The 9,987-nt window shown below is 54.9% G+C and overlaps 1 protein-coding gene across 1 annotated transcript in view; it reads left to right on the top strand.

Annotated features, from left to right (window-relative positions):
- ADARB2 (adenosine deaminase, RNA-specific, B2 (non-functional)) overlaps nt 1-9,987 on the top strand; it is a 285,616-nt gene that overhangs the window by 270,283 nt on the left and 5,346 nt on the right. Inside the window, exons 7-8 of the mRNA XM_012664925.1 lie at nt 1,777-1,945; nt 7,622-7,803. Of these exons, the coding sequence (XP_012520379.1) occupies nt 1,777-1,945; nt 7,622-7,803 (351 nt within the window). The remainder of the gene's footprint in view (nt 1-1,776; nt 1,946-7,621; nt 7,804-9,987) is intronic.

Below are 9,987 nucleotides of genomic sequence, written 5' to 3'. Positions count from 1 at the left end.
AGCACGCTACAATTAACAGAAACGGGGACAGCAAGTACCACGTTCCCTGAGAAAACATCCCCCAGATGGAACAGTAAAGTCCCCAATACTGTGACGATGTCGTGGAGATGCCCCTTGCGCTGGCTCCTCCACGCTCCCCACGCTGCCTGCTGGGAGTCGATGCTGACAAAGACCTCACCTGGACAGCGTAAAAGGGCAGGCTAAGCCACGTGTTTTTGAGTCACATGAACTATTTTGTTTTCAATTTATCACCGATATTATAACCATCCATCACCATCATCATCATCATCATCATGATGTTAATCATCACCATTATCATCACCATCACCACCATCATCATCACCACCGTCATCATCGTCGCCACCGTCATTGTCATCTAATTCCCAGCACCAACTGAAGCTCAGAGAAGAGACTGGTGCTCTGACTGGCAGAGAGCTGGGCGTTCGTTAGCTGAGCCCGCCCGGGTTCAATCTCTCCCCTTGGTCCCTCCTTGCATGGAGGACTCACTGAGAGTCCAAATTCGATCTCATCAAGCATCTGGTCTGTTGCAATGTGAGGAAGCCATTCTGAAGCCCCTCAAGCACTTACTTTCCAAGGAATGCAGCCACCTCTCTTCCCAGGAGCTGGCCTTCAGGCGCTACGAACGTGTAGTAGCAGAAGCTCAGCCCTTGGAGACAACGAGAAAGTACAGTGGAAATCACTTTTCTGTCTGCAGGAGGAAGTTCCCACATAAACCCGGGAGTTATTTACTACCCAGAACCTTCAGTGAATTCCATTCCGCAACTTCTACAGGTTAAGTAGAAACTCTCTAAAGAAAGCATTCGATGTTGATTTGTGTCATCGTATGTAGGTAAATGATGGACTACGCTATTTCACATATAATTTGTATGCAGAGCGGTTAGCTGTTTCTATACTATAATATAATCCAGATTTAATATACAGCATTTTTTTGAAGGAAAGAAAAATAATAAATTTAAGCTTCCTCTTGTTCATTCTAGTTCCTCAAATAGCTGTAGGGTGTGAGGTGTGGTTGGTGGGTGGGTGTCACGGACTCTGGAGAACTCAGACCACGCGAGGGACCTACAGGGACCCACTCAGGGGCCACCTCATTTCTGGACATCTCGGGTCACCTGGCCCGAGTAGACCTGGGCAGCTGGAGGGGGGCAGCAAGAGCCAAGGTGCCCGTGTCCTGCACTGTCCCTCGTGCCACCTCAGGCAGTCCTCATGGCCCCGGAGGCAGGCACTGTGAGCTTCCCTATTTCCGGAGAAAGTAACAGCGTCACGGCAATTTTAAGTAACTTGCTCCAGGTTACACAGCTAGTAAACGGTAGACCAGGACTGACACCTAGACCAGGGCTGGTCCCGCTCACCACCCGCTCTGTCGGGCCCGCAAGCTAAGGACAAACATTTAAATGTTCCAGTGTCCACAAAGCAAATGTCGGGGGGACACGGCCACACTCGCCCCCCATGCATGGTCCCGGGCTGCCCCTGGGCTCAGCCGCAGAGTTCTTCCCACCAGGTCTAAGATAATCACTCCCAGCCGTGGCCGGGAAGTCAGCCCACCCCCAGCTAGGCAGCACTGCTCTGGGGCCCGCGCGTGACCACGCACTGTTAAAGTGAGGGGACCCCCCACAGTCCAGGTCCCCGTGCAGCCCCAGCCGTGACACCGAGGCCCATCGACCTGGTCCCTGCCCTGCTTCCCTCCCCCTCCCGCCTCTCACCCCCGGCACCTGCGCACCCCAGAAGTGCCCGCTCACCGCGCCTCTTCTCTCCTAGTGAACAGCAGCAAACACATCGTCAGGAAGTTCCGCGGGCACCTGCGCACCAAGATCGAGTCTGGGGAGGGGACGGTCCCCGTGCGGGGCCCCAGCGCGGTCCAGACCTGGGACGGCGTCCTGCTGGGGGAGCAGCTGGTCACCATGTCCTGCACTGACAAGATCGCCAGGTAACAGCCCACTCGCTTTCCCACTGCAAAGGCGGTGGTGGTCAATGGCGGAGGGTGGGGGCTGCAAGTCCGTGGCTCTGACCGGCCGCCCTAACCCTGGGTGACACCAGGGAGCACCGTGCCTGTCGCTGGGCCGTGGGCAGCACAGTGTTTGGACTTTCTCCGAAGGGACCCAGTCCTGGAGGCGGCTCTCCAGGGCCTGTCTTAGCAATGGCGTGTTCCTGGACACGCTTCACAGATCCGGAGGCTCAGGGAAAGGTGCGGTGTGTCAGACCACTGCGGCACCGGGACCCTGGCTTCTCGCGCTTGCTGGAGCACTGGACACTTCTGCACGGGGGTCCCCACGATGACACACAGACGCGACCACACCCGTGTCGCAGGCGGCCTGTTTCCCTCTCCGCCGTCTGTGTGCGCTGACGGGCAACACCAGCCCCCGGCAGAACAGGGAAGACCGGAGGGTGTTTTTCACTCTGTCTCTGAGAATCAAAGTTGAGTGTCGCGTAAGAATCTAAATCTTCTGGAACTAATGCTCCTGCAGATACGGTTTCTAATTTTAAGTACCTGAGCTTATTATTGATCACGACGTCTCTCTAAATGAACAGATTAAAACTTTCTCCATAAAAACGCGCTGTAGAAAATTACAGCTGCTCTCAGGGAACGCGGCTGTCTGATTTCCAGACTCGGATTTTAGGCCCGCGCGGCCGCGGCTCCCACCGGTAGTCCCAGCCCTCTGGGAGGCCGAGGCAGGAGCATCGCTCGAGGCCAGGGGTTCAAGACCAGCCTGGGCAATAGCAAGACCCGCTCTACTAAAAATAAAAAGTAAAATGAAATGAAATAAACTTAGATTTGGCTGTGAGAGCAAAGTCTCCTTCCGCCTACAGATACGTGCCGCTCCGTACTCTCTCCAAGGAGTTTCTCTCTCCCCCCAGCCCCGGCCCGCCGGGGGAGAGATCCCGACACCCTTCCTCCTCGGTTCATTGACGGTTATCTTGTCTCAAAGTGTCACCAGCCCTGTGGACGTCAAATTCGAGTGTCGTTCATCTCTCTCAGCTCAAAACGCAGGTCCTTTGAAAACAACTGCTCCTCTTAAACACAAAATTTTCACGGTTTGGTTTGAAAGCCGTTTTACTCCTTTTTTAATATAGATTGTGTGGTGGTTTTATTACAGCTTTTAAGTGAAGTTTTAGACGCTCTCTAGTGATGGAAGCAGTGCGGGGTCAATCCAATAACGCTTATCAAATATAAAAGCAATAACCGCGGATCGATGGCCGGTGGCTTCTCTGCTCGTGCGCCAGTGCCGCGATGGGGGCCGCGTGGCCGGCGGCCTCCTCGGGAGACAATGGCCGTCCATCCTGGGACATGCCCCAGTGCTCGGAGACGACCAAGGAGCTGGTGTCTGCAAAATAAAAACCAGTAATCTAGTTAGGTTGACAACAGAGCAGACGCGTGTGGAAAGGAAACCGGGGGTGGGACGCGAGACGCTCGGCACACGGCTGGGCGCCGCAGCCAGAGGAGGGGCAGGTGCGAGACCCACGGGGCACGGCCGGCGAAGGCTGGACTCCGGGCTGCCGTCTTCACAGAGGGACCAAGGCCTCGGAGGGAGCAGAACTGTCCTCGGTCCCCAGGAACCAGGAGCCAGATGGTCTCTCTGAGAAGGGGCCGAGGGTGGGGCACACCCAAGGTCGGAGGACAGGACCCGACACCCCCAGGGTCGGAGGATGGGACCCAACACCCCCAAGGTCGGAGGATGGGACCTGACACCCCCAGGGTCAGAGGACGGGACCCAACACTCCCACGGCTGGGAGGACAGGACCGACACCCCCACGGCCGGAGGACGGGGTGCCGACGGTGGCTGGAGGGACGGCCGGAGCGGCGGGGCCACTGCGGGTCTTCTGCAGTTGCACATTGACCAGCTTGCTGGGGCGTCGCCTTGGCCAGAGACCTTGTGTCAAGAGAAAGATTTTTTCAGATGGGTTTTGGGGGAGAGAGATGGGACATGGTGTGATGTGGAAGCAATTTCTTTCGGCTGAAAATAACCTGAAGCAACGCAGAGCCCCCAGCCTGGCCGCGGGACTGTCCTGCGCTCCCTGGGTGCCCCGTACCCGCCCGTCCTGGTCCACTCTGGCCGCTGTGACGCAGCCCGGGCGCGTGCGCACGGCAGACGCGACTCTCGCGGTCCTGGAGGGGGGACGTCCACCCCAGGTGTGGCAGGTTCGGTTTCTGGGGGACCCCTCCGCTCGCGGATGGTGCCTTCTCGCTGCGTCCTCACGTGGTGTGGGGCGAGGAGCTCTCCGGGGTACCTCGTGTCAGGGCCCCAAACCCCTGCGCGGGGCTCCGCCCTCACGACCTCCTCACCTCCCAGCACCGTCGCCCCTGGGTGAGGACTCGGCACGTGAATCTGGGGGCGCAAACGTCTGGTCCACTGCAGTCCCCAGAGTGTGCTGTCCGGGTGCTTCCTCACTGCTGCGACCCGCACAGACCTGCGGGGAAGCTGCTGGCGGCCCAGAGACGCTCCTGGGCTGTGTCCCCGCCTCCCCGCCCATGTCGCCCCCCCAGGCTGTGTCCCCCCTCTGGTCAGCTGTGTGGTGCTGGGTGACGGCCGCCCCAAAACCCAGTGGCCCTCGTCTCTCGCAGACCTTCCTGTGTGCCCCTGGGGGTCGGCTCCTTGCAGCCACGTGGCGGCGGCTGGGCCCGGAGGTCAGGCCAGCGCCGGTCCTGGGGTGAGGTCTCACGGCCCGGAGGTGTCACCCCCACTCTGTGCTGAGGCGTCCCAAGCCCACGGAGACTGGGGACGCAGATATTGCTGTTACGGCCACGTAAGCAAGTGGAAACGTGGTTATCGGGTCGAGCAGCACCCGAACCACAGCGGCTCGTTAGCACATGCACCTGGCCGCGTCTCTGAGTCAGCGGGGCTGGGGCGGGGCTGAGAATTTGCACTTCTAGCAAGTTCCAAGCGATGCCGGTGCAGCTGGTCCGGGCACCACGCTGAGAGCCGCTCAGTGGACTATGTTCGTGGCACCAGGAGGGGGCCCTTCGGTGGCTTCAGGCGCTGCCCGGGGAACTGCCTGGCCACGGTTGCACCTGCCGATGACAGGCACATCTGCCCACAGGTGAAGGGAGGAGTCAAGGTGGCGCCTGGACGCTTTGCCACGGACGTCACTTTAATTTTAGAGCCACGTCTCTAAGGGCCACTTCAGGGTGGCAAAGGCAGCCGGCAGGACACCAACGGCCCCAGACGTGCTGTTGGTCGGTGGTCACTGCCCCGTCCAGGGCCCACGGCCTGGGCAGAGCCGGCCCCGCAGGGATAACACGCGTGTCCCCTTACTGCTTGGCGGCCGCGGTTTGCTTTCCGTGAGGAGATTGCGTCTCTGGGCCAAGGAAAGGCGGCGTCTTTCCAAGATCTTCCCCCACTTATCCGTGGTATTTCAGTGATTGACAAACAGACAAAATACATTTATTTAGGGATTACCTATATCGAAAGCCAGACATGGAATTTTTCATTCTCTGTCAACATCGCGGTAATATCAGCTGTTTGAACAAAAGGAGAGGTGTTTTCCATTCACCCCCGAACGCTGGCAATTCTCCGGTTTCTATTCAGAGAGACGTTTGGTCCCATCGATCCTGTCGGCTGAATAAGTTTAAACCCTCATAACCAGGCAAGGAGTTGATTTTCTCTTTATTGCAAAGGTTATTAGGTGGGAGCCAGGTATAGAAGCTGTTTGTCTTCAGACATCCTGCGGAATGCAAACCACTCAAATATGTTCCAGAAGTTTCCTGCAAAGCCGGTGTCTCGAAGGCCTCTCCTGGGAATACTAGTTCTATTTTTCAAGTCTCGGCTGGTTTCAAGAAAGTGCTTTGTTATCGGTGGAGGAAAAGTACTTTCCCTGATTTGAACTGATAAGAAATTTAAAACTCCACTAACAGTCTGAAAATCAACACCCACCCCCCGACCGTCTGTAACCCAGAGTCCTTTGCTGAAAACGGTGACCCCCTCTCGGCAGCCCCCCGCGTCTCCAGATCTGAAAGGGAAGGAGCTAAAAGGCTCCCTGACGGCGACTTCGTCGAATTTCTCCCCACTTTTCAGTTGGTCGCCCGGTCTCAGGTTTACGGGAACAAGGCAAATCTCCCCATCTCCACTCAAAAACACGGGCGTCGTTTCTTTGAAGGAAAAGATCAGACACTAAAACATCTCCGCTCCTGGGTGTTCTGTCCTCGTCAGTGAAAGACGGGGACACGTGACTGAGACACCATGGCTGGCGCGCCTGGTTGTCGTGGAGAAAATGCAGCAACGCTACGGCTGGGGGAGGGGTCCCCAACCTCCTGGGATCCCGCTTGCCCCGGGCCGGCCCTTCCTTTGCTTTCCGGGAGAAATGCTCTGACTTACAGGGATGACCATGGTATTTTTTTAAACGAAGTTATGCAAATCTGATAGACGGGAGTGAATGTTTCATAAAACCAACGACTGTTTAAATTGTAGGACTGAACTGTTTGTCTATAAATATTACCTTTTATATTCCATCTGAGTTTTATGTCGATGAACACATTACTTTAATGACCTGTGTTTACGCAGGGAGAGGGGGAGAGCGGCACCCCGGAACCCCGCCAGCCAGATGGCTGCCTTTTCTTGCATGAGATTAAAAGATGTTTCCCATTCACCGAGACGCTTCGGAGGCAAATTAATATCGCCGGCTAAATTGCTCGTGTTTTTGGAATAAAATTTAAAGAGAACTTTCTAAAGCAATTGGTGTCACAGGTTCTCCGAGCAGATTGCTCTCCAGGTAGAGAGACGTTCGGTAATTAATGAAAAGAATTCTGTGTTAATCGACTGCTTCGGGAAGGGAAGTATAATGACTCCTTATTAATCATGAACAGAGATGTTCAGCATGCAGGGACCACGGTAATTGCTCGAACAGTGGAAATGTTAATTAATGAAAAGAACAATGATGTAGGAAATTAGCTGCATAATGCCTGCTACCGCCGATGAAGGCTGGATTTTAAACAAATTATTTAGAGTGGAAACCACAGACTGGGCCTTAAATAACAGATACGTGGAACCTCTTTCCACACAAATTTAAGGGAAAAAAAACCCAGTGCTCCTGGCGTCTTTGCCTGAAGAAGTGCAAACATTCGCCCGGAGCTATATTTATTTCCCAGAAAACGGCCTTGTCGTCCATCTCTGATCCGGGCTTCTAAAATCAAATCCTCCCAGACCAAAGCAAGGTCATTTATTAATGTCATTTAATCTCAACACTATAGGTCATTCTGACCGCTAAGGACAAAAGGAGTGGAAGAGAGTATTTTTCCCTAAACTGAAATAAATTAATTTCTGATAGTTCCCAGTTAATATAAAGAAAAGATTCAGATTCACTCTAGAGACAGAGGGTCTTTTTTTTAAAATCTAATTTTAAGTACCTGAGAGAATATATAGCGTCCGCTAAGGCTTGTTCTGCGGGGAAGGCAGTGGCCTTCGCGGCACGGAGGCTGCGGGAACTCGGCCCATGTCGGAGGCCGAAGCTCCACCGCGGCTGGGAGCTCCCTCGCTGCATGAAGGGGGACGTGGACAGGGGCTGGGGGGCAGGGGGAGCCCCTCTCCCTGGGGAGCCCAGTCCCCGGCGCCCTCCCCGCCCTCCCGCAGGCGGGGTCCGGGCGGGGCCGCTGACCGGCCTTTCCTTCCAGGTGGAACGTGCTGGGCCTGCAGGGCGCCCTCCTGTCGCACCTCGTCGAGCCCGTGTACCTGCACAGCATGGTCGTGGGGAGCCTGCGCCACACCGGGCACCTGTCCCGGGTCCTGAGCCGCCGGACGGAGGACATCGGTCAGCTGCCAGCCTCGTACCGGCACAACCGGCCCCTCCTCAGTGGTAAGAAACGCCGTCCGGGCCAGGACCCCTTCCCGGCACCAGGCCAGGGGCTCGCGGGCACGGCAGGGCCCACGCGGGCAGACGGCGCCCGCTTTGGACAATGGGTGTTCATTACAGAGCAAAATCCAACAACCCAAAGATTTAAAAAAAAAAAAAAAAAAAAGATAAGGCGGTCATAGTGCACCTCTGAACAGGCAACAGCAACAGGCGACGTTTTAGTGACAGCTCGTGGGCAGCGAACAGCCTGGGTGGTTCCTAGGGTTGGGGGTGAGCATGCAGAGGGTCCTGGGCCGGACACGCAGCGATTATAAGGACGGGGTCTCCTGGGGGTCCCGGGTGGGAGCTCAGAGAAGGGAGACAAACTGCATAGATGTTCCTCTCGGCGCCCAGCTGTGACGTGCATCATCCCGCTCGATCCTCATACCCACCCACAGCAAACGACAGCATCACCGTTTTTTAAAATCTGGAAAGAGATTCATAGAAATTCAGGGACTTGCCTGAGACGCTCCATCTACCGCCAGGGAGCGAAGCTCTGAACGCAGCCAGTCCAGAGCTCTTTCCACGCAGCACGCTGATCCCGCCATTCCTCATGGCGGACGTCTCCTTCGTCATCACATAAGAGCTAATAACGCAAAACAAAACTAGCAGAACCGGCGGCGCCGTCTCGTGCGGGCGAACCGGCGTGGGAGGGCGCCCGCTCGCGGAGCTTGTCCCGCCGCTGTCCACGCGCGCGACGCCGGAAGCAGCTTGCGTATCGCCGAGCGAGGAACCGGAAGGTTCCTGCATTGGGAGCTCCGAACACTCCAGGGAAGTCTTTAGACTCCTGAGTTCCATTTACGGAGTTTTCATTTGTTCTGATGAACGCCACGCGGCCTCCTTCCCACCCTCTGGCTCCCGGGGTTGGGCTCGCTCTGTGCTCACCTTCTAGTAAAGAACTTGCGTAAACTTCATGAGCGCAGGCCAAGGGGAAGCACGCGTACAACCCTGCTTAGCAAACCACTGTTCGGGACGTGGTTTCACTCTCTGGGTACTTCCCGCGCATCCAGTCTCCTATCATGCTTATTTTAAATGATAGGTTCACCCGGGAACATGTCAACAAAAACAAAAACAGGACTTTGGAATTATAAGCGTGAAAGCAGTGAGTTTACAGAGAAAGAATTAGAGAAATTCGGAAGCACCTGAGGTCGTCGAGCTGTGCAGGGTAACGGCAAAGCCCCGGGACGTCCCCATCCCAGGTGGCACCTACGCCGCCACATTGGTGCAGCCTGACTAAACATTTCAGTCTGTGCTCAGGGGCATGCTGGGAGTATGGTCTGTATTATTTTAGAGATGCCAATGAGCCTTAACTTCGGGGCCTCGCATGCATGCAGACCCTAGGCAGATACCGCTCTAAATGGACATTTAAAAACCAATCATGCAAATTTTGAAAGGAAAGCATCAGAGTTTCTCGCAACAAAAAAGAGAGCGATCTTGCATAAGGATAATAATAAAAAGCATACTCAAACAGGCAAATGAAATTTGCTAGAAGCTTCCTTCAAGGTCAGTTTGCGGAACTGCCCTAGAAGAAGCAGCCCACAATTTAGACGGGGCTCGATCACTCTGGGTCACAAAGAAGCAGGAGGCTGGAAAAGACACCCCAATTGGCACAGTCAAAGGGCGCATAGTAATAATGTTCCCAGAAGATGCACTTGGCAAATTCTGCACAGACCGGTCTAGACCTGCGGCAAAACTTCAGGACGGGAAGCCCCCCATCCAGGCTCTCGACCCTGAGTCCTTCAGCAAACGCTGCATCGTTTCCTGAGAACAGCCACCCTAGGGGGGTTTGCCCTTGGTCTTTCTCAGTTAATTCAATGTCGTGAAAAAATGGTAAGAACCATAATTCATAAAAATCTGTGTTTCAAATGCTCACCTTTTCAGAAAAAAGTGACCTGAAATAGGACCCAATTTTGACAGGCTGTTCTACCAAACCAAGGACATATGTTGCTCTGAGCTTGCACCCTAAATTTTTCATTAAGAAAAAAAAATCACAATGCAGGGAAGAAATCTGGATGGGATAGACACATTTTTCGTTCTTGTTAATGACGTATTTAACAGACGCGTTTTTCGACGTTGAACTGTTTGCGTCCACACTGAAGGTAAAACTGCGATGACGTTTGCAGCCCACAGCAAGGTCTTGGCAATGAA

Source organism: Propithecus coquereli, unplaced genomic scaffold (genome assembly GCF_000956105.1).
Source record: "Propithecus coquereli isolate 6110/MARCELLA unplaced genomic scaffold, Pcoq_1.0 Scaffold94, whole genome shotgun sequence".
Lineage (NCBI taxonomy): Eukaryota > Metazoa > Chordata > Mammalia > Primates > Indriidae > Propithecus > Propithecus coquereli.
Note: the sequence above shows the minus strand (reverse complement) of the source record. Positions and strands in the feature narration are given on the sequence as shown.